This window comes from Lissotriton vulgaris, unplaced genomic scaffold (genome assembly GCF_964263255.1).
Source record: "Lissotriton vulgaris unplaced genomic scaffold, aLisVul1.2 SCAFFOLD_1074, whole genome shotgun sequence".
In the NCBI taxonomy this organism is placed as follows: Eukaryota; Metazoa; Chordata; class Amphibia; order Caudata; family Salamandridae; genus Lissotriton; species Lissotriton vulgaris.
Window position 1 is genome coordinate 729,777 of NW_028254715.1, and position 25,726 is coordinate 755,502.

At 45.8% G+C, this 25,726-nt stretch overlaps 1 protein-coding gene across 1 annotated transcript in view; it reads right to left on the reverse strand.

Moving 5' to 3' along the window:
* The window catches only part of LOC147659455 (uncharacterized), a 264,915-nt gene that overhangs the window by 228,274 nt on the left and 10,915 nt on the right, over window positions 1-25,726 (reverse strand). Inside the window, exon 2 of the mRNA XM_086951745.1 lies at window positions 21,893-22,792. Within this exon, the coding sequence (XP_086807871.1) occupies window positions 21,893-22,792 (900 nt within the window). The remainder of the gene's footprint in view (window positions 1-21,892; window positions 22,793-25,726) is intronic.

Consider the following 25,726-nt stretch of genomic DNA (forward strand, 5'->3'; position numbering starts at 1 on the left):
GGCGGTTTTACTGTTGGCGGTTTGTCTTCTGCACATAGAGTTGGTTTTTGTGAGGGACCCGGCACACCAGTCCGGCCTTTTTCTTTACAGGAAGACGATCGACCTTCGGCAGCTGACTTGGCAGGGCGGCAGGCAGCCCGAGTACGCCGAGGAGAAGTGCGGGTGGAGCCTAGCGCGGCACGTCCCATACCCTCGAGGGATCCCGCCGCGGCCATCACACGCAGGTTTACTACGACCTCGATGGTCCCGACGAGGGATTTCAACATGGGCGGTGCCTCCGGGTCCAGCACGACCTTCCCGTCCTCAGCGGTGGAATCCAACGTTGTACATGGGAGCGGGTTACGTACGACCTCTCTCGTGCCACGTGGTGGTTATAATACTGGTTTATCTTTTTCTGGAAGTCAACAGGTTGTCAGTGGTGCTGGCGGGGGGATGTATAGATGAGTTCAGTCGTCCTCCCCGCCTAGGTCCAGAGTGAGGGCTGGTAAGGCCCATGGTCGTTCAAATACGGTGGAGTCAAGGCAGACTTCAGTGGTTGTCCCTGCCCCCCCTCAGTTGGAAGAATCACTCATTTTAGATTATGATGAGGATAGCCCTGAAGAGGGCGAGGTTCGTGAATTGGTGTCGGGGGGGGGGCATGTTAATGTTTCTCGTGATATGTTACAGGACCAAGTGGTTCGGAGTCGTGTGGAATCGTCAAGGCCACGAGTGCTCGGCCCCGCGGTGAGGGCTCCTCGGAGGGCGGACGAAGGTGCACAAACGGCGTGGAGGACGGAAACCAGTCAACCGCCTCTTTTACGTCCAGGTGAGAATGTGGTTCAGGCCGTGCGGCCCAATATGGTATCTATTGGTGTTGGTGTAGATTTAATGTCTACCGAAAAGGATGGTAAATTACATAAAGGTCGTGTTGTACGAGACCAAGGTGTAGGTACAAACGGGGATGATGTCAATACAAGTGAAAAGGTGGATAGTGGCACGTCCACTGTTGGTTTGGGCACTACGAAAAATGTACTCCACAGTAAGGAGCTTAAAATCAAAAAGTTGCCGTACATGGGTGTTACGAAGCCTTTGGGGGCTCATTTGATGCTCAGTACGAAGGAAAAGATATGGAATGGTGAGTATGTGGAACTGTTGAAATTGCTCCACAGGGAGGTTCGTGCTAAAGAGGGTTCCAAGGAGGAGGAGTTTGAATTGGCGAAACGCCCTAAGGTCCCTTTGACTATAGAGAATTGGACGGCGGCCTTTTTAATCTTTGCCAGCGTCTACTGTGAGAAGTTCCCTGAGCGCTGTGTGTCCTTATTTAAGTACATGGATGTTATCCGTAAGGCTCAGCTCACTAGGAATGATTATGCTTGGGCTCAATATGATGAGGAGTTTAGGGCACGTATGGCTTGGGATCCGGAGGCGAAATGGGGGGAGTTGGATTCTGACCTTTGGCAGCAAACGATGGGGTCGTCTGCCTCTGGTAAAACCATTTTTACAGCCAGCGGTCTTCCTATATTATATCGTCCCTTTCAGTCCCGTCCCACCCGGGGAGGGGTGGGGGCCATCTCTACTTCCCAGTCGCCTACCGGCACATGTTGGGATTTTAATACCGGGACCTGTACTAGACAGTTCTGTAAATTCCGTCACGAATGCTCACAATGTGGGAGGAAGAGTCATCCGTTATCCCGTTGCTGGGGCCCTAGGACTCCGGGACCCCAGGGTTCTCAACAGAGTTCAGGAAATTTCGTGCCACCACAGCAACCCTCAGCTCCCAGGGGAGGGAAGCCTTCATCCGGTGCTGGGCCCAAAGGCTCGTACGCCGGTTAATGTTACTCGACTAGCCGCTGCTTTGCGGGACTCCGAGCCTGCCGAGCTGCGGTCGGTCTTGTTGCTGGGTTTTCAGGTGGGGTTTCGTTTGGGGTATGAAGGACCGCGCTTAAGACGTTGGTCCAAGAATTTGAGGTCAGCGAGTGAACACCCTGACATTGTACAGTCGAAATTGGACAAGGAAGTAAGTGAGGGTCGAATGGCGGGCCCTTTCGATGATTGGCCTCTGGTGAACCTAATTGTGTCCCCTATTGGTGTAGTCCCCAAGAAGGAGCCTGGTCAGTTCCGGCTCATTCAACACCTATCGTGGCCTGAAGGTGGGTCGGTGAATGATTTCATTGACACGGAAGCTGCATCGGTATCTTATTCATCGGTGGATGTAGCCATGCAGCTAGTTGTCTCTGCGGGCCCTGATGCTCTGATGGCAAAATGCGACATCAAATCCGCATTTCGGCTCCTTCCAGTCCATCCTGAAGACTGGTGTCTTCTGGGCATCCATTTCCTTGGAAAATGGTACGTGGACAAGGCGTTGCCAATGGGCTGTTCCATGTCTTGTGCGTTGTTCGAATCTTTCAGCACATTTCTTCAATGGTGGTTTACTACACAGAGTGGCCATGACCTTGTCACTCACTATTTGGACGACTTCTTTTTTGTGGGTGCTGCCAATTCGTTGGTTTGCCAAGCGGCTCTCACATCGTTTCAATCATTGATGAGTTACTTGGGTGTGCCATTGGCCCCGGAGAAGACCATGGGTCCTTGCGCGACCATGTCTTTTTTGGGGATCGAGCTTGACTCTCATTTGATGCAGGCTCGTCTTCCGTTGGACAAGAAACAGAAAATGCTTGAGTTGGTTGGAGCTATGTTGGGGAAAGAGAAGGTGTTTGTGAGAGAGATACAGGTTTTGCTGGGACACCTGAATTTTGCCTGCAGAGTGGTTCGGGCGGGTAGGACTTTCTGTAGGCGGTTGGGCAGAGCTTTGTCTGGTCCTTCCCTTCCACATCATAGGGTGAGGCTGTCTGCGGGGGTGAAAGAGGACTTACGTATGTGGGTCTTCTTCTTACGTTCCTTCAATGGTGTGCCTTTGTGTTGGGAGGTGGATTGGTGTTGGGAGGTACAGATCTTCTCTGATGCCGCTGGTAGTGAGGGTTTTGGTCTCTACTGGCAAGGAAAGTGGTGTGCTCAACAGTGGCCCATACAATGGAAGAATGGTGGTAGGAGTATTGCTTTTCTGGAACTTTTTCCTGTGGTTGTTGCGGTCACATTGTGGGGGGCGGAGTTGGCCCACAAAAAGGTCCTCTTTCGGGTCGATAATATGGCTGTGGTTCAGGTGATTAACAAACAGTCGGCCAGAGATCCCCAGATTTTGAAGCTTCTGAGAGTGTTTGTGTTAGGTTGTCTGAAACATGATATTTGTTTTCGGGCCCTGCACGTTCCTGGCGTGGACAATGACATTGCGGATGCTTTGTCTCGTTCACAGTGGGAGAGATTCCGTGGGCTTGCTTTGGAGGCAGACGAGGAGCCGACTCTCATGCCAGACCACCTGTGGACGGTAGGCAACACAGGGTCCTACACCTGGTTTTAGGTTCCTTAGCTCCTTCCACGAGGACAGCGTATGAATTAGCCTGGAAGGAATTTTTGGAGTCGGGTGCTTGTTGGCGGGACCTGGATTGGCAACGGTCGGAGGATGTGGTACAGTTCATTTTGGTTTTGATGGATAAGAAGTTGTCTAGAATTACTATTTCTGGTAAACTGGCTGGTGTTTCCTTCATGGGTAAGCTTTTGTGGGGATACTCTCCGTCAGCTGGGGAGTTGGGTAGGAGAATGTTGGAGGGGTGGTCTAGAGAGAGTGGTGCTATTCGCACTTTGCGATCCCCTTTGTCGTGGCAAAGGCTGTTTCAAGTTATTTCTGTTCTCCCGGTTGTGTGTATTGACCGAGTGGAAGCGTGTTTGTTTGCCACGTTGATGGTGTGGATGTTTTTTGGAGCCTTTCGTGTGTCTGAATTGCTTGGCAACAGGTCCTCCCCTGGCCTTCTGTGGGGGGATGTTCAGATATCGGAGCGGGGGGTCCACATCTGGCTCTCACACTCCAAAACGGATCAGAGGAGTATGGGTAAGGGTGTCTGGTTGGAGTCGGTTTCCCCTCCGGAAACGTGCCCTTTAAAATGGGCCATTCGTTGGAGGAAACTGTCGGGTGGGCCTTTGGGTCTTCAAGTTTTTCGCCATGCGAATGGTTCTTGTGTGACAAATTATCAACTGCGCATGGTGCTGCGTAAAGCGCTGCGACATATTGGTTTGGATGGGGCTTTATACGGTACTCACTCCTTTCGGATTGGGGCGGCCACGGAGGCTTTCAACAGGGGCTGGTCGAGGGAGGACATCATGGGTCTGGGGCGCTGGACTTCTAATTGTTTTCGGCGCTATGTGCGTAATGAGGCTGCTGGAGCGCTGGCGTCTTCATCTGTTTTGCCTGTCTGATTCTTTTTTCTTTTACAGGTTCTGTGGCTGGTCCTCGGGCTGCTTACATTACAGTTTGGATCGTGGGCCATTCCTTCATTAAGAGAGCTGCAGTTCAAGCTCGTCAGAGTTATTTTGGTTCATCATTGGGTTTCAATGATCGTTTGTTTAATGTGGTGTGGAAGGGTAGGGGGGGTATGTTATGGAAGGAACTTATCCCTGCCTTGAATTCGTGGTTGGTAGGTGGGGTTTGCCCGGATGTTTTGGTGCTTCATTTGGGTGAAAATGACATGGGTTCCGTTAAAGGGGTTGTCCTGCTTCGGGCAATCAAGAAGGATTTGGCCTTATTGCACAGCCAGTGGTCGGGTTGTCATGTCATTTGGACGGAAATGGTGCCGCGGAGGGTTTGGAGGTATGCGGTGAAACCGAAGGCGGTGGATAAATCTCGGAGGAAGGTGAATCTGGAGGTTTCCCGTTTTTGTAGGGACTTGGGTTTCGGTCGCATCGTTCATAGTGATATTAAATATGATGCGGTGGAGTTTTTTAGGGGAGACGGTGTCCATTTGTCTCGTATGGGTATGGACCTATATCTGCTGGAGTTGCGGGAGGTTCTATCTCGCTGTTTGGCTGTGCAACAGTTTGTTGGTGAATAAGTGGTAGTCGGTGCTGTTGTTTTTAGTTCCCCCTCTTTTTTCTTATGTACTCTCCCTCGACCCCCTTCCCCCCCCCCCCCTGTTTTAGGTCGGTGTGGGGGGCAGAAAGGTGGGGCTCTCTCCGGACCAGTCCTTCACCCCACGGCTTTCTGGATGGCGGTTTTGCTATGTGATCGTCAGTTTTGGGCCAAGTTGGACCCGTTAGTTGTATCGGTTCTTGTTTGGGGATTGTTCAGACTGATTGAGGTAGGGGTTCGGAGAATATGGCTCGGGGGATATGTTCAGTTGGTTTATATTCAGAGATGTAAGATTTTATATTTATTAGGTGATGTTATAATGTTATAATGTTATTGGGGTTTGTATGGTTTGTGTTGGGTATGTACGGGTGGGGGTGGGTGTGATGGAGGGTGTGGGGTGGGGGCGGGGTTTGGGGTTTGAAATAAAACGAACAAAAACTTGGGTTGTGGTTTAGATTGTGAGGCGGTTGCCGAGTTTGTGTATTTTGTAAATGTGCACCTGTTCCAATAAAGCGGCCTTTTTCACACTCTAAGGGTTTTTGAGTCTGCTCACTCTCCCCCCACCCCTCTCTCCCAAGGGGGGCTTGGGGGAGGGCAGCCGACCCCCGGGAGGTCTCCTCCCCCGGGCGGTTTGGGAGATCTGGGTGGGGGTATTTCTTCTAGCAGGTTCTTTTTGGGCGTTTTTGGGCTGGTTTTAGTTGTATTGTGCGCTCCCCTATAAATGGGCGGGGCTCCTCGCTCCGGGCACCATTTTAGGCTTGGTGACCTGGTGGCCGGTTGAGCTTAGAATTTTTTGTCCCTCCCTCCCTCCCTCTTTTCGGGGGTCTCTTGTCTATTATTTATTTATTTCTTTGGCTGCTGTTTGAAACATGTGTTCATAGGGTTTTTACGTTGTTCTTTTGTCGCTTGGGACAGGTGCGTGGCGGTTTTGCTATGTGATCGTCAGTTTTGGGCCAAGTTGGACCCGTTAGTTGTATCGGTTCTTGTTTGGGGATTGTTCAGACTGATTGAGGTAGGGGTTCGGAGAATATGGCTCGGGGGATATGTTCAGTTGGTTTATATTCAGAGATGTAAGATTTTATATTTATTAGGTGATGTTATAATGTTATAATGTTATTGGGGTTTGTATGGTTTGTGTTGGGTATGTACGGGTGGGGGTGGGTGTGATGGAGGGTGTGGGGTGGGGGCGGGGTTTGGGGTTTGAAATAAAACGAACAAAAACTTGGGTTGTGGTTTAGATTGTGAAGCGGTTGCCGAGTTTGTGTATTTTGTAAATGTGCACCTGTTCCAATAAAGCGGCCTTTTTCACACTCTAAGGGTTTTTGAGTCTGCTCACTCTCCCCCCACCCCTCTCTCCCAACTACTGAGCTGAGCTGCTGCCGGCATATAACCAAGGTCCCCCTGAGGTGAGCGTCTGCGGGGCAGAAAACAGCCGGGACCTCCACGCTAGCTGGTAAGAAGGGAACTACACCAGGAGAACACCATCCAGAGATTGTGCAGTAGCATAACGAGCGTCCCGATTGAAAGTGGAGCGCCGGCGTGGGGGCTGTATGGATACTAGCGGAGGCACACACTGAGAACCCCCTTTATTTCTCACGGACCCAGAGTAACTGTGCACAAGGCGCCCAGCACCTCATAAGCGTACTGCAGAACGCGCTATTGTTGACACCGAGGCCGGGAGTGATAGCCGCCATTTTACCTATCGGGCACGGCTGAAGACGCAGGTGAAATGGAGAAGGCAGAGGACTCGATTCCTGCATAAGTGATTCCCCAACCCTGTGTGTCTGCGCCCAAGTACAGACAGTAGTGTGCGCTGTCCTTTAAAGGACTAATGACGAGGTCTGCATGATCAGTCTGCAATAATGAGGAATCCACGTGGTTGACACTGACGGGTGGCTATTTCAGGCCACCAAGTGTGGAGCATGAGATTGAGCTGATGGAATTGAGCAATGATTGGCAGGAATATTAGCGTAAATCCTAGCAGCCATAGGTAGATAATGTGAATACTGGGAACATACTAGAGATCCTAGACACAGGGTGGAACACATGGAAATATAGTAAGTGACCCGAGAGACACGACTTCCCACCACAACAGCGAACAGCCCAACATCACCACTGCCAAAACCGAGAGGAGCGGTCACCGTTCTAGCACTCAGCCGCGCCTGGCGACACGGGAAGGCCTGGATCTGACATAGCAAGTGGCCGGAAAGCGCATAACCTCGACCAGGTGTGCCTGAATCCAGAGATAGGGAATTGTTCATGCCAATTCTGCACACTGCCCGGACAGGTTAACGTACTGAGGATCCTGCATAAACGGTGCTGGAGGAGGCAGCTTCGGGACTCAGATCGGAAAGTGACACTAGGCCATAACTTCCCGCCCTTCACTTCCTAGTCAGTAACGGACAGCCATAATGGGGTGCACCGACGCCAAACAAACGAAAATACCGTTTGAATCGCGCAAACTGCCAAGGTCTAACTCAATGGAACAGGCGGACTCGGATAACGCAGACAACCAAGAAGAAGATTGTAAAACATTGCTACTTGGCATGAAACAGAGCCTATCATCTACTGATGCGAAAAGGGACACAATGAACGCAAGGATGGACTAGGTGGTAAATAAACTAGACCAGCATGATCCACGGATTAAAAAAGCAGAAACCATGGTATCTGAGCTCGAGGATGGAGCCACAGCAAACAGAGAACATGTTCTACAAATGGACAAACTGCAAACTGTTCTAAATTGGTGAAGTATTGAATTTGATAATGCATTATAACTTGTTCCGCCCGGGCACTCGCTTCCATCCCGCTTTATAGCTGCCCGCCTACTGAAGTGGAGTGGCATGTGGGTTAAATAGAGGAGGAGAGTGGGCAAGTCGTGAGCCCCTAGTGACTTTCACACGAGGGCGAACACCCAAGTTTCCTTTACTGAGGATTGGTAATTGATTGACTGTTGTTTCTGGTAGAGAGGGTTTATATGCCTGGCGAGTTGGGGAAGCCGGTGTGGGTGGGGGTGGTTGCCCTAATTCGGGTGAAATGTTTTCTACTCAGCTTGCTAATGGTAACGGCATATGTTTCAGTTTCAAACACATGAGTCGAGGGAATGGCAGATACCACACGAGACATAGATAAACTAAATATAATATCCTGGAATGTACGGGGCCTGAATAATCCTAGGAAAAAGAGACAGGTACTGGGGTACTTAGACAGGCACCACATTAAGGTTGCGCTACTGCAAGAAACACACTTGAACCCAGGGACCACACCCCAGTTCGCTGCGAAATGGGCATCACATTGCTGTTTTGCATCGTACTCCGGGTACTCTAGAGGCGTGGCCATTCTAATCAGACGAGGGGTGAATTTTGTGATGGGAGGGTCAGAAACTGACGCTAACGGGAGGTTTTGTTTGATTAGGGACGGATCAATTCACATGATGTGACACTTGCCAATTACTACAGCCCCAACACAGACAAACCACATGCTTTACTTCTATTATGGAGTAAAATTCAAATGATTGGTACCACTTATGTCATTTGGGGTGGTGATTTCAACACGGTTGTGAATCCGGTGATGGATAAATCCAGAGTTTCCCCGGTGCATTACACAAATATGCAAAAGACACTAAAGGACATAATTGACACTATTTACTTGATACATGGAGATTTAAACATCCTACGCAGCGGGAGGGCACGCACCACTCTGCAGTTCACTCGACATGGGCTAGGCTAGACTACCTGATTGTATCCGTAGGGATGGCGCACTGGCTGGAAAAAGTGACTCATCTTGCCCGTACGTATTCTGATCACTCTCTCGTGGTAATGGTTTTGCAGGCCCCGGTGAATCAGACCCCCTACATTAACTGGCGTCTTAATCCCCTGCATCTTCAAGACCCTGTCTTTAGAGCGGAAATGGAGCAGGAAATTCAGGAATTCTTCTAGCGAAACGTGGCATCAGTGTCGAGTCTCACAATTGTTTGGGAGGCGTTTAAAGTCACAGCCAGAGGATGGTGCATATCCAAAGGTGGGGGCATACTCAAAGACCTATGCAGGGATCTACACAGACTAGAAGGGGAAAGCAAAGCTCTTGAAAGAGATCTTGCCTCAGGCATTGACGAAAGCGTAACTAGGGCCAAACTGCGGGATAAAACGACGGAGTATGGGGATACTGCGATAGAGAATGCAAATTTCGAGGCAAACCTCACATGGCAAGGGTTTATGGTTAAGGAGACCGCCCAGGGAAGGTTTTAGCAAATGCGATACGCCCTCCCAAGTTTTCTAATTATATAGCAGAGATACAGGATGCACAGGGCACAATACATAGGAACCTCTTGGAGCAATTGAACACGTTCGTAGACTATTATAGTACACTCTACACCTCCCAAAGGAAACCCCTGCTTGATCTGCCACAATACTTTGAGGATACTGCCCTGGCTTGGCTGGGGGATACTCAGCGAGAATTCTTGAATCTGGACTTAGAGGTGGTCGAAATCAGTGATGCAATAATGCATATGAAATCAGGGTGAGCGCCGGGGTCGGACGGCTTGCCAATAGAATTCTATAAGTCTTATGCTCCATTATTAGCCCCCATTCTGAAAGAGGTCTTCTATGTGGCGATGGAGGAGGGATGCTTGCCGAAAACCATTTGTGAGGCCCAGATAGCTTCTTTACTAAAACACGGCAAATCCCCGCTTTCTTGTGAATCGTACCATCCCCTCTTATTTCTGAACTGTGACACTAAAATCCTTGAAACGGTTCTGGCTACCCGGCTCAGCCTCCTGATAGAACGGCTGGTACTTCCAAATCAGGCGGGATTTATCCCAAACCGAGCCACGTCCCACAATCTCAGGACCCTCTTACCAGTAATGCAAGACATAGATCCCAATTGCTCGGCAGTGGCGGTCTTCCTCAATGCCACTAAGGCATTTGATTCCGGGAACACTGGGATATATGGGTCCAATTGCTGTATAAGCAACCAACAGCCACGGTGCTGCTGAATGGAGCCAGATCTGCCAACTTTGCCATTTCCAGAAGCACGAGGCAAGGCTGCCCGCTGTCCCCAATTTTATTTGCCTCAGCAATTGAACCCCTGGCTGCAAAACTGAGGCAACGCCACAAAGAGAGGGCACTGATTTACCCTGCTAGGCAGCTGCTTATTTCCCTATACACGGACGATATGACTTTGTATGTCAAAAAAACCCAGGAAAACCTTAACCCAGTGCTGCGAGAGATAACTAAATTTGGGGCTATCTCCGGCATACAAATAAACTGGGCTAAATCCGCAATATTTCCCCTGACGATAAAGACCATTCCACACCAGCTGGACTACCCCTTGGTATGGGAGAGTGACAAATTAAAATATTTAGGTATACATATCACCAGGGATAAGTATGCACTAATGCGTGCAAACTATGGGGCGGCCATTGACAAGGTGACAGATAGTATTACCAAGTGGATACAACTACCACTCTCGATGGCAGGGAGGATATCACTTATTAAAATGGTACTATTGCCAATTTTTTTAAATCTAATTATTGACATACTGTATCACCCTCTGAGGTTTTTCTTCACACACTTAGGACTCAGCTTACGCGACTCATTTGGGGAGGGAAACAGGCACGGCTTAACCTTGCTATATTGATGTTATCATATCACCAGGGAGGGTATGATGTCCCCAATTTTGAATATTATTACCACTGTGCCTAGGCACACTTTGCAGTCTATTGCTTTCATCCACTCCCTTTCATGCCACACCTGGCGGTAGAGGATGGCTACACGGCCCGACGCCTCCAGTGGGATACCTGTTCACAGCAGTGAAGGAGCGGGAGAGTGACCCGTCCACTGTGGATTGTACCATCACTGCATGGTGATGGATTGCTCACAGATTGGAGGCCTCAATGATATTCTCCCCTGGGATGACTCTGCGGCGTAATCCCCTATTGCAGAACACATATGAAGGGATATGTTGTAGAATGCTTGACAGTCTCCACTACAGTGGATGCCCCTAAGCACGTCACGTCTCTATTGTATAAGCACGTACAAAATGCGCCACCCTCCCAGAACCCATGAGCCAGGATGGAATGGGATGACGATTTAGAGGTCCCTCTGATGGATGAGCAAAGGGAAATCAGTTGCATGCAGACAGAAGCAGTCACAGCTAGCAGTAGGTTACGCCTAATTCACTTTACATTTTTGCATAGATTATACCACACCCTGGTCAAGCTACGTAAGTTCCTCCTACGGGAAGACGACAAATGTGCAAGGTGCGGGTGGGAAGCGGCGAATTTCCTGCACTTGGCTTGTCAAGTTTTCGAAGGCATGTTGACCATGATAGGAGTACAGATACCACCGATCCCGCTGGCGGCCCTCCTAGGCAATGGGTATGTTACTTGCGAAACGCCAGGTGGCCTGCAGGTGGGGAAGGTGCTGGGGTCCTAAGTTCAAGGACTGGATACATGCGTTGTCCACTTGGCAGGACCACTTGCCCTACTATGCTGAACTCATACCTATCAAGTCACGCCCAAAAGATATCTGCGGGCCAATGACCACTTACCTTCTCGCACAGGGGTTGGACAGGGATGAAGACCAGGAGGTGGAAGGAAAGGTAGCTGGGAATGGGGAGAGGAATACAGCCTGGCCAATGGCCACGCCGGATGGAATTGATGCACTATTGCCCATCAGTATGGGAGAGCCGAATGGGTGAGAGTGTTGGGCTGGAAGTGCCTAGAGTTTTTATTCATCCATTAACAGGACAGCACCCTCTTTGTTCTAGTTATGTACAAGCGATATCATCATACGGTGTCCTTTCAGGTCCCCGATCTATGAAAATGTGTGGTGTTGGTCTCTGCAATATAATGCTGCGCCGTCTCATATAGGGCTGGGTGGGTTCTTTGAGTAAGATATATGAACATTACAATTGCATTTTATTGATGTCAACTTCCTTGCTGATGTAATGTGCAAATTCTCAATAAAGGTTTTTGAAACTCAAAACATTTTTTTTTTAAATCAGTCTTGATCCTGCTGCAATAAGAACAGTCCAGCCCAAACTGCCAACCCAGGTCCTCCCTCTATCGGAACACAAGCAACCCAGGACAAGTTTCTCCCTAGGTTTGGGCTCAGCAGCCGGGTATATCTTGGTTCCAGTGACACAGTGTGCATGGGACATACATCTGGGCATGCCTGTCCCACTTAGGGCGCACAATAAGTATACAAAACAGTGATGGATGGAATACTTGGATTCATCTCAGCCACTGGTAATCACTCTGGGCCACATCCAATCCATCGTTATTCTGCACAGCATCCCACCTCTGTTCCATCCATCACCTTGTTGTTTTTGCATTTGCTGCCCTACGTGTTTCAGGTATGCTCAGACATGGGTCCCAGGCTCACTGCCCCATTGGAATCAAGCTATACCTGGCTATATAGCCATAACTAGGTCGAAACCAGTCCTAGGTTTCTTGTGTTCCGGTTGAGGGAGGACCTGGCATGGCTGTTCAGGCTGGACTGTTCACATGAGGAGCAGGGTCAAGACTGATTTGTATATGACTGGGTGCAATCTGGGGTGGCATGGTGGGCAAAAAAAGATGGATTTGGATGTGGCCAGGTGTGATTGTCAGGAGTAGAGATTAATTCAAGCATTCCATCCAGCACCTTGTTGTTTTTGCATTTGCTTCCCTAAGTGTGCTGGGTATGCCCAGAAGTGGATCCCAGGCTCACAGTGTCACTGGAACCAAGTATATACCTAGCTAAAGTGTCCTAACTATGTCAAACTGGTCCTAGGTTGCTTGTGTTCTGGTTCAGGGAGGACCTGGCGTGGCAGTTAGGGCTGGACTGGTCCCATGAGGAGCAGGGTCAAGACTGATTTGCATATGGCTGGGTGCAAACTGAGGTGGCATGTTGGGCAAAAAAACAATAGATTGGGATGTGGCCCAAGTGATTACCAATGGCTGGGATTAATGTAAGCGTTCCATCCATCAACTTACTGTTTTTGTATTTAGAAAACAGGTCAGTTTGTTATTTAAAAGAATACACTGCGTGCTCATATACTTCATATGTTTAAGATACAGACACAGGCTTCCAATTTCAAACAAAAAACTGCACTTTGAGGAAGTGTGGCTGGAAACACATTTTTCTGTTAGCTACCCTATCTCTGTCATATTTTGAGTGATGCCATTGAAGTACCCCTGCGGCACCAGACAAGTTACAAGAAACGGGACAAAAAAGTTGCTGTCAATAGCGATTTGTTGGTGTTTTCTGTCAAGAAACATGTGCCCCAGGGAAGATGATCTCATGGTAGTGTGGCTGCTGAAGCCCAAGGCCCACATATTGAAGCATACCTCCCACCATTTGTCAAGCTGGACTCAAAGACAAGCTGTAACCTCTCACTGGAAAGTATTTGTGAGCTTAACGGTCAATATCCAGTTTAGTATATACTGCATGATATTGGTTAACCAAGACCTAGTAAAATCCTAGGGATATTTTGAGTCCCGGGCAGCAAATATTTTAGGGCCTTCCTGTCGAAACAGTAGTAGCCAAATCTATATCTATACTAATATAATAAAGAGAGAGCCCAAACCTTTGAGGCGGGTAATCTCAGGAACCACAGCACCAATCACAACACCCAATATTGCGTTGGAAAGGGCAGTTGCAGCAGAAGGACATAGGCTATGCAGACGCCCACCATATACATTTAAAAGGTAAAAGAACCGTGCCAGCAAAGTAGTCCCTTGTGGGCGTGTCTGCGTTGTGCTGTGGGCGTGTGGTGGGGGCGTGACAAACGCTGGGGGCATGTGGTACATTCCGCCCTTCATGCCATGTCTCATATCGTGTGCTGTGGGCGTGTTCTGGGGGCGTGGGCGGGGCGCGGGATGACGGGAAAAAAAGCTAGCGTTGTGCCCAATATTTCTTTGTTTTTTCTTCCCAGGTTCTGTACATTCCAGCTCCGGGTGTCCACCCTGCTCCCTTTAAATACCCCTGCACCCCATAATCATAACCCACCCTTACTCCTTAAAATACCCCAAAACCCTTAAACACTAACCCATCTTAACCCTATAAATATGCCCTGTACCCCAAAACCCAAACCTATCCCTAAACCCCTAAAATACCCCTGTACACCCAAACCTACCCCTGAACCCTAAAATACCCCTGTACCCCAAAACCCAAACCTAGCCCTGAACCCTTAAAATACCCCTGTACCCCAAAACCCAAACCTACCCCTGAACCCTAAAAATACCCCTGTACCCCAAAACCCAAACCTAGCCCTGAACCATAAAAATAACCCTGTACCCCAAAACCCAAACCTACCCCTGAACCCTAAAATACCCATGTACCCCAAAACCCAAACCTAGCCCTGTACCCTAAAAATACCCCTGTACCCCAAAACCCAAACCTATCCCTGAACCCTTAAAATACCCCTGTACCCCAAAACCCAAACCTACCCCTGAACCCTAAAAATACCCCTATATCCAAACCTAGGCCAGAACCCTAAAAATACCCCTGTACCCCAAAACCCATACCAATCTCTAAACCCTAAAACTACCCTTGTACCCCATAACCCAAAACTATATCTGAACCATCAAAATACCCAAACACCCCAAAACATATACCTCAGTACCCCAAAACATATACCCCTATACCCATAATTACCTTATCCAAACATTTAAAAAAACATGCTTTTACCATTCATGTTATGTTAAAAAAAATTCTACAGCGCACGGTCACCAGTCGGTTTCATGGCGTTTCATGCATTTACAACAAATTTCGTTGTAAATGTATGCGTGGTAAAAGCATATAAAATGTAATGCCATGCGTTATAATGGCATTGCGGAGTCATGGTACTTTCGTAATGAAAGTATGCGGAGTGATGGTATGCGGAAAGAAAGTTGCGGAATAATGGGTGTTTACCCTCCCCCGGTAAGTACATTGGTGGCACGGCGGCCCACATCTCCAGCAACATACTCATATTTTTTCACCACCGATTTGAAAATGAGTTAGACAGATGTGTGGTAGAGAAAGACGAGCTAGCGACATAAGATGTATATTGACAGCTATGTGGAGATAGAGAGAGGGTTGTGGTAGCAGAGGTGGGGTAAAGTAAAGAGATTAATGTGGCACAGGCAGAGATTGTGAGGTAGAGATAGATGACATACAGCATGATAGAGATGATAGGTGAAGAGAGATAAGTAAGTGAAAGGTAAGGTGGAAATAGTGCGTCGAGGCAGAGCTAGAAGGCAGAGAGAGGGAGGTAAGAGTAAGCTAGATGGAAGTACACAGAGGTACAAGAAGGGTGAGCAAGGTTGGAAGAGAGATGATAAATCGGAAGATAAGTGAGACTGAAAGTAATGAGAGAGGAATAGGTGGAGGGAAATACAGAGGTAGAGGTAAGGAGAAAGAGTGAGCGGGAGAAAGGGAGAGGAAAAGGGAGAGAGACAGGAAGGGAGATAGAGCAAGATAGAAAGAGAGAAAAGGTCTTTTAGTTGATACAATCCCTTTACCCACTTGAAAGATGTAAGCCATAGGCCCCTGCCCACTTTGCCCATTCTTTAAAACGTCTCTAGGTCAACTTTTCGTTTTAAGCACAGTCATGGTTGTAAGATTAGAGAGAAGCTTAAGGCAAACAAGTAATTTGCACAGGATCCAACGAATAGGGCATCGAGATTACAGCTAGGTCTCAGGGTCCACTGCATACATTTAGAACTCGCGTTAGAGTTGAGGGTAACGAAAGATGTTTCAGTTTGTAGAGGACGTCACGTGCTAAATCCTAGAGAATCCACAAGAGTAACTCCCTCCATCACATAGAAGCTGGATTGGAATTTAATCCACCGGTGGCTTAATCTATAGAAGCAAAGCAGGCCCTTAGTTGATCGCTAGACTCTCGCTTTTTCATGAATGCTAAGAAAATAAAATGTTGCAGTCTCAACATGGAAAGGGCGCCTCCTAGCAGGGAATGTTGGGGGTGGCTTCTGCAGGGTAATGTTCTGAGCACGCCAAGGATGTATTTGATCTCCGGTGCTGAGATCCTCCCACAAGCATTTCACAATGCTCGACTCTTCTAAAGTGCACCTAACGTATTTCCTCTTTCACACCAGGGCTTTGAATGCTCAGTGACCCTGAAGAGCAGAGGGGCTCCTGCAAAGTGAATGTCATGCCTGAGGCCTGCACAGCTGCTGCCTTCCAGCTCTGGGCACAGCATGAGGGTACCAGCAGAGGAGGATTTTGGAATGACACAGGGCAGGCCCTCCAGGCTTAACCCTTTCAGAACCAGTGCGTCCTTTCCAGCTGCAGCTGTGTGTAGAAATATAATGGCAGAGGATATGGCCTGCTCCCCAAACTTTAACCCCGCCCCCCAATTCTTGTCTGGTTTAAAATCGCAGACCACGTTTATACTCCAGCTGTATTAATCCTCTTTCATAACTATCGCCCCCCTTCCAGCTTAAGCTATCTTGCTAGACTTCGTTTTGTTGCTAATAAAAGGGCTTAATTGGCTTGTTAAAGTGTCATTTACATCTTTGCCTCCACCGACCACAGCACAGAGCAGGGAGCACGGAGGGAGGCCACTGCTCAATGGGCACCTTTACTTTTAGTGACTGCTCAGAGCCTGTGCACGTTGCTCGTTGCTCGAATAAGCTTGCACGTTAGTTTTTCTAAAAGATCTAAAAGTGTTTTCTGTTGTTATATTAACGTTACATTTCGGCAATTTATATGGCCTGAACTCCTTTAAAGCTTATGCTACAACATGTAAGTGACTTTGTAACATTGTAGCTGCCTGCCATTTGAGGCTTAGTTAAGTACTCCCTTATTCGACTCTCCATCACAAATAATAATAATAAAAAAAAAAAGTTTTCTTTGAAAAACATCACTAGCTAAACAGGCACATCAGCGAATATTATGTACTTATAAAATTTGTATTAGTGACATAAAGTAGCTATTTTCTATTTCTTTTCATGTTTGTGGCCTGTGTTTGCAACAAAACTTAAAAAAAATAACCAACACATCCGCTTGCCAAGACCATACATATACGCTGTGGCAATGCTGACTTTAGTTCAGTGTCTGTAACATTATTCATGAGAACAGGCACTTCCAAAGCCAACAGGCCTCGCCTTTGGCTTTGCACATGCTTTATGGGTGATTCTGTTTAGGATTTGTAAAAATCAAAATGCTTTCTACTGAAGCCACACAGCTGCAGAGGGAAAAAAACTTACAATGAAAATGAAAAAATGCGTCATGATGCACAGATTGCACATATGCATCAACTACTGGCACCTGCATCATTCAGTACCCACACGCTTGTACCACACATGCATGTGCATAGTGATTGATGCAGTGCCATTTAGTTTTTAAAAATAATTTACCAATCAAAGATGGTGAATGCCACTTGGAGGAGTAAATACAAAAATACATTTTAATTGTGCTAAAGCACATTTTAGCAAGCAATTGAGAGACCTCTAGCTCGCCAAGAAATATAAACAATGAAAACATTTTAAAAGGATTGTGTGAGGGGTGGGCGAACAATGGAGAAGTTGGTGGGTGAAGCAACATGGAGAAGGGGGGAGTATTTAGACGAAAATGCCAGATGGGGTGAGGGATAAAGAAGGAGAAAAGCAGCACATAAAGAAGAGAGCAACACAGAGCATGGGGACTGTGGGGAACAGACCAAAAGAGAGAGAGAAGCACACATGAGAGAGAACAACAAGAAGTGCAGGACAGGTATGGGGGAAGAAGCACATGAAGGAGAGAGCTGCAGAACAAATGCACCCTAATGGAATGCTTAACCAAAAAGAAAAAAAGTAGTTCCCTAACAGTGAGCAGTAGAAGAATACAAGTCAGCCCATCAAAAGGATGGGATAGAGGATATAGTCTAGGGGAGTGACAAAAAGAAGAAGGGGAGAGACAAACAGAAAATGGCGAAGGACATCATAGAATAAAACTCAAGCAAGTAAGCGTGACAACAAAGGCAACCAGTGGTAAGCATTGATTGGGGACAAAGCCAATTGTAAGTTTTTGCTATAGTCCACAACAGGCTTTTACCTACAAAATAGCTGCAAGCTTTCTGGCAAGAGAAACCCAAAAGGCACTGACAAATGCTATAGGGTTGGCTTGATTGTTCTGTACACCTTGATGCAAATATTGCAGTTTTGAAGTTGTAGAACGGTTGTTGTATTGCACTTAGACAATATTATATAGTCTTGTAGTTGGAATGTTCAAGAAGTAGTATTGTAGTAGTAGTGTTGTATTTGTACTGTAGTAGTACGTTCAATCCAATGATTTCACCAAAAAGGCCTCAACTTACTGAAGTACTCCAAAAATTATTTTATTCATTCCATCATTTATTTCCATATATAAAAGCAGATTTCTTTTAAAAAGGCATGTTTTACGAATCCACTGGAGGAAGCGCCTGCCCTCAGTAAATACACCAGATAAGACGCACTACAAGATACAGGAATGTCAACATTTTCAAAACATCAATATGTGATAAAGTAGGTGACATCTTAGCTTGATGATATCAAACTCCCTTCTTATCAGCTGTGCCGGCTTCAACTTCTTGCCTCCTGCAAGGAGCTGGGAAACCTTATTTTCGGTAAGTATCTTGTGGGGGAAGTCAGTTTAAGGATCAGGGCCATAAAGCATCATGAGGTGTACTACTTTAGCAATAATGGAATGAAGTAGAGAAAGAAACGTGCAACCACTAAATTTTTACGTTGACGTAGCAACAATCTCACAAAACTGCCAGGAAAAAATTACATTTACTCATGCATGGTTTCTCTTGTGCTTGCAGTAAATATGTGCCTCTTTAGGAATTATCAAACAATTCCAGAATACTCCCAGGAGTAAACATGCTATACTTTTTCAGAATACATAAACGTAGCAGGTGTACAATATTTTCCCATGGAGATAACTCATTCAATACAGCCTAATCAATTTCAGGGATGTGACCCACCCATTCCTACTTTGAAAACATATTTAGTCCTGCCCTTGGTAGAAGCAAATCTACCTGCGTCACGTGGAAACTTCTTGCCAATTGTTGGAGAACAGCTACAAATGTGAGATTGTAGGCGTTTGCTAACTTTGGCTGGTGTCTGTTCCATGAATTAATGCAACCCTGCCTCTTGTAGGACTGATATTCTACCAAACTAGTAGAATTTCTGTGCAACCCATCCCATTAGCTAGGGAAAAACTCCATCATTCCTTATAGCTTGAATCGAAAGACAGATTGCGCACTTGCTCATGATTTTTTGGGACACTAAATTATACTTGGTTGTATAAAACGATTAGAGATTCGGGACGTAAACAGCTGGTCTATGACCAACTGACTGTAGATTTAAAGAACATTGTGCAAAAGTCTAAACTCTCTACTTATCATCCATTGATGGTGTATACTGAGCAGTGTCTCCAAGGTCACAATGAGACCCTGGGGCTTCTGCTGCCATATGGTTGAAAAGTCGACGTTACCTACAGGAGTGAATTTTCTGGAACGTACAACATCTGTATATATGACAGATATCCACCCAGTATTCATTGACCCACCCTGTATTACTTTATATGTATTTGTTACATTGTTCTCACTCGCATTTTATTGTACGCTGCACCATTAGCACTCCCAACACATTCTTGTTGATCCCTACATTGTATTTTTTCACATACATTTGCTGGGATTATTCTCTCCAGCCTATTGACCAATTATTCATTGTCCCTTTGTCATTTATATACGGACAACTGATGAATTCTAGTAACTGTAACTCTGGATACCTTCGATAGGGTTAACATGTCTCCATACAATTTGTTTATAGGCGTAGTTCAATGAATCCCGGGTAACAATTGATTCTGTTTCTCTGCAGTGCTCAGGATCCCATGGAAGAAAGGTTTGCCCTGATGTATGTTAGCCTGATATCATCTTGAGTATTTCTTTTCCATACCGTGGTGGTACACTTGATGTGTCATTTACAAGGCATGTGTTCGCCGTACTGCACTAAAATGGGCCTCCAGGAGGCCACAGTTATCTCTTGCACCTCAGGTGTAGAAGTCTGTTGTCACTTCTGCTGATGGTGGATATTCTCACTCAAGAAGGAGGGTGTTTATTTTCATCCTACCTTGGAGGGATTAAGCCTTACCTTTGGGAAATTGGAGATATTAGTCCTTTCTTCCTACAGTCTATCTGAGGAGGTGTTAGATCCTTTATTGATGGCAAGGTGTCCTTCTACCAGGTCTTTCCATTATAGTAGATGGAGGGATTTTGTGGACTGTAGATTTTTCGATTTCTATTGAACTGTTCAAATTGTATATATTCTCTCTATGAATATTTAGGCCCTTTTTCAAAATCCTTTATAATTTGTAAAAGGAATGAGTTTAATATTCCCGATCAGTTTCCAAGATCAGGATGACTGAAATCCTTATAGAAATAAAATCAAGTTAGAGAGGTTAAATCATAGCCCACGTTGGACTTCTGCTGCCTTAGCTTTATACAAAATGTATTACACCAGTTGAGATTAACAGCTCCCAGTCAAAGTGTGGTAAAGTTGCTCACTATGCTTCCATTAAGATGCTGTGTAGGTCAAAATCTAAACATTCTATGATTTGTATACACACAGACAGCCAATCAACCTTTTGACCAAATGGGGATCCTGTTTTCTGGCAATTGGGGGAAAAATTGAAAACGCTTGTTTTTGTCTCAGTGTTGAGTTCTACTACTTTCCTAAGCACATAAAATCATCCAACATCAATTACATTTTAATTTCCCATGTACCTCTAAACTTGTGCACCATGTTTGGAGATGGGTTTAAGTGAAGATAACAATGTGGCTTCAGATCATGTTTGAACACCAAATATCTCCATTTTGAGTTTCTACTGTCCAGGAATGGTGGAGGTAAAGTCCATCTCACTCGCTCTCTGACCAGACGTAAGCTTTGTAGTTATAGACTATATTGCTTCATACCCCCATCCTTGTGCAACAAACAAGACATTGAAGTGACATCCTACACCAAACATGCACTTCCATAAGTGGCATCCCTCCTTTAACAAACTATGGTCAAATGATTAACACTCTATGTCCACTGACATTCAAAAGAGGTTTGTTTGTTATGTGCATATGTTTCTTCTGCCCCAACGTTTCAAAACTCGAATTAGAATGCTTCCTGTTGTTTGTCTAAAAGCGAGGTCTCTCTCACAATATCACAGCGAGGTCCCACGAGATCATAGTGATATCTTGTGGCATTTGAGAAAATCCCAAGGGCTATTTTAGGTGCAGGATCCCATTTAAAAGATCACCCATCCTGATTGTGTGGCTTGGTATTTCGATGACTTGGAAAAAAACAGCTCAGTGTTGTAGGACGGATCCTCTTTCCCCTTAGGAAGGAATAGGCCACCTCGACTTTTGTGGGTCTACAGTAAACTATGCTCTGGTTCGTTTTTAAAAACAAATTGTTAATATTTAAGATTGTTTTTTTCTTTGCACTTTATAATTGAGCAAATAATCCATAGTACAGACAAAATTGGTGTCAGATAGCAATGTCACTTCACACACTTCAAGTGTTAGATAAAGCATGCGCTCAATCATAGCCAAAACCTTACCTAACTCACCCTGTCACAGACCCAGGAAATATCCAATGCACATAATCTTCGAGACCTTGTTTTACATGTTTCAAGTGGTTGCTAAAGTCAATCCACTTTACTCATAATGAAAACCATAGTGCAAATTCACCTGCAGTTCAGAAAGAGTACCTCATCAATCATTGATGATGATCCTCCCTGTTCCTCTTGCCGCCTGCCCTACAAATGAAGCCGACCCATGTCCCATTCATTTATTTGAACATGAGGGCATGCATTGACTCCTCCCCATCGCCTTTATTCCCCCCCTCTTCTTGTTGCACAGAGCTCAGTTGCTACATATTTTAGCTTGCATTCTATAAACACTAATAAATACAAACCAGCACTTTTTTTTCCCAAAAAATCATTACAAAGAAAAACTTACTGGTGAGCCTGGTGGTCCCGGTGGTCCTGGTCTTGTGGCCCTGGTTCGACCTTGGTCTTTTCCAGATTCCCTTGTGAAACTATCTTTCTCTTGCTCTGAAGGGGAGATTCCACCGCCAACTACCTGGGGCTCTCCTTTGCCCCTTGGCGTTGAGATGGTCTCTGCTGTTGCTTTTAAAGGGCTCTGAGTAGTGGGGAAAGGCTGCAGCAGTGAATTCTCCTCACCTGCACTCACTGGTGCAGATGCCTTTTCAGATGAAGTGGCTGGAGCTAGAGGCCTGACATCTACAGGGATGGCAGGTGGAAAAAGTTCATTGGTGTCCAAAGAGCCTTTGGTGAAAGTAGACGTGGCATCCAGATCTATAATTGTATCAATGGGTTTGCTTGGAGGAAATCCAATGTGGGATTGCTTGTCTTCTTTCTCCTTGTCTTCCTTCTCCTTATCCAGAGTAATGTTCTCATCCTCAAGATCAGATTTCGAGGCCGGATCAGCCTTTACGGCCACTTGGCTCCTCTTGGTGGATGAAACCCCCAAAATTGTATTGCCTTCTAAATCTGGAATGTCTTGCTGAGCCGACCTACCAGACGGGGTGACTGAGAACGCAGTGTCAGATGTCCCGCCAGCCCTTCCAGTGCGTACCCCACTGCCCATTCTCACTGTTTTACTGGAAGAGGCATTGAACAGTTCAAAGCCTTCCTCGTGGAGAGAGAACAGAAGATCCTGGTCTAAAGCAAACAACAGCCTGCCATCCTGGTCTGAGTGTTGTCCATCTTCATTGCTACTGTCATTGACACTGCCCCTGTGTCCGTCATCACTCTCAATGCCACTTCCATTGCCCTGAGGGGTGTCCAGTGAGGAGTCCTGCCTTAGGTTCAAATCAGATGTGGTGAACATTGATCCCTAAAGGAGAGAAGAAAAGAAAAGCAATATCAGTCAACTAAGGTATGTAATCAGTATACTTGTGGTTTAAGTTTGCTTCTGGCATAAGTTTATTTGTGTGACCATTTTCTATCTCTCTCTCCTGCTCAAACAAGCCAGCTTTTCTAGGGTATGTGCAGAGCGGTATGGACACGCTCCAATTATGTAGAATGCTGCCTCCAAATGAAAGCGCACTTAACGAAAACAAATAAAACCGAATACTGTTATTTCTTTCCAGGAAAGTTGCCTAGAGATGATATTTACGGGAATACTTTTCTTTACGACGCTCCACCTCTTGCCACCTTTACCCTGCCCTCTCCTCTTGAGTTTCCCTTTGAATCAAGAAGCTGTCAGTCAACAGCTCCTGCATGGCTGTCAGCAGTCACCTTAAAAACCCGCCTTAAGGTGCAGACAGCTGCAGAAATACCTTGGGGAGTAACTTAAACCCCGTGCAGGGAGAGTGCAGAGACTCAGAGGCAGACGGGGACACGCAGTAAACGGGGGGGGGGGGGGCGGGGGGGGGGGACAAGAAGGTGGACAACACATAAATGCAGTTTTGGGAAACGGAGAGAAGATGTGTTAAACCTAGATAGGAAAATAGTGAAGGTAGGAAAGTGATGATTAACGTGTCCCATCGTACTCCTGCACTAGAACCTTTAACTATTAGTCATCCTCCATTAACTTTAACCAGGCATATCACATTGACATAGATTCATCTATCAATGTATTATTGAAGAGGGCACATTATTATGGGAAAAAAGGCACTACGCTGCCATACTAAAGAAGAAGGTGATACACAAATACTGCTAACGTAACACAGCATCCCAGCACTAGGACACTGTAGGTGAAAACCTGGGCATTTTCTCTGTATCCTTCACTCTTTATGAAAAGCATGTGTTCCTGATAGGAGTAATTCAATGCACATATTAGTTCAATGCTGCAACAAAGAATCCAACCCATCGATGAATTACCTGAATCCAAATACCAACAACAATACATCTATGTATGAGGCACATTCCAGACAATCCGACTGATTCCTGTATCGGTTACATTACAAACAAGTATCACATCCGAGTATTATGAAAATTCCCATCACAAGCAACCCACTCACTCATGAATGAACAACAGTCTCAATTTACAATACAATCCATAAATATGCGAAGAAATATTTCAAATCAGATCCCATCCCCAATAGTTCAATCATTAAATTTCGGTCACTCATTCCATATTAATCCACTCCTGCATCACATGAAACCTGCATTTAAGGTATTTGTGTGTTTGGTGTTTTCTACATAGGGGCTTTGTGCTTTTCTACATGGGTGCTCTGTACATTTCTGGCTCAATATAAAGTGAGGTACTTGGTCTGAGAAAGAGACGACAGACCACTCATGTTTGGTCTTGAGATATAGGCATTGCGGATCCAAGAAGAGATCCTTGGATCTTCCGGGGGTGAGGGGTAGGGTAGAAATGGAATACTAAGGATGGTTAGGGATCGTAGATTTCATACCTTGGGTTGGGAGAAATTTGAGAATTGCAGTCTGGCGAAGATGTAACGTGTGTGATGTCACCTTTTAGTGTTACACATTCGCTGCTGTTTGTGTAGCCAAGATGCAAGGTTGCTCACCTTTATTGTATTACACATTTGCTGTGTCTTGTACTACCACTCTTCAATGATGAATTGCATTGATTAGATCCTGTTCCACAGCATCAAGTCATACATAAGCTTGTCAAATTACATTTCTGGTAGCACATGTGTGGTAAATCTTTGCATGCCAATACTGGTTATCATAGGTGTGCATTGACTGTGCATGTTCCAGTACTCCAGTTGCAATGTGTTCACATCACCATATTAGAGTCAAGACAGTTAGGATACTAGTACTAAAATCAGAAGAGATTTTTAGCATCCCGGTATTTTAATTAATACAGTCTAGCTCAGAACTATCATTAATTACTAGGAGATTAGAAATACCATTAATTACTAGGAGTTCGAGTCACAAATGTTTCTGTGCACCTGCAGTAAACTTAGTTGGTTAAAATTGCAGGCCGGCAGTGAGAATTTCACATTCTGATTCACAAAATGGGAAATAATTCTTGTAAATTGCACATATGAATACAAAAAAAAACACCAGTAATATGGATTTCTGCATAATTTACTCTTGAAGACTTTTCCACGTGAATGAAATTCTGCAGGAGTACATTGTGCATATATAAGCATTTGTAGAAATCTATGACATCTGTAGATTTCCAGTACTTCTGAAATACTTTATCAATTACATGAATAGCAGATATATACTTAAAACACAGGAGTAAACCCTACAGGGCCCCACTTCCAACTTGAAGGGCCATTGTCATCCCTGTACTGTCTGAGCCACTACAAGTTCAAGTTCCAGTCGTGGTGTCACACTGAATCTCATCTCAGTATCCGAATTACTATGGAGATCACGTCTCAACTTTAGGCACGACATTAGGTCTCCTTCCCAGTACTCACTTTTGCCAGAATAAATGTACATGTGTAAACTCACTCATGAGAAAATCTGACAAGACCAAATATTCTTCCAAATAGTCTTGCTAATTATTCCTTCACTAGGAAAATATTTTTCCACATGGACAAACCCTTTCCCCACTGTCCCAATAAAGGAGGTGGTTCCTATCTACTTACCTCCAGAAAAGATATTTACTGATGTCATTGTGTCTTCTGGGGTGTGAAGGGGTTGAAGAGAAGTTGGTGAATACCAACACACGTGTAAGCTTATGTACGATCAAAAACACAAAACGGAATTCCACACCTGAACACCACCTCAAAGCCCAAAGGAGTAGATATACCCATGCAAGAATTTTGTGTGAGTAAATACTTGCAGAATTGCAAAACCATCATTCGTTTATTACAAAAATAGTTTGCAGTCCAAAAAGGCTATT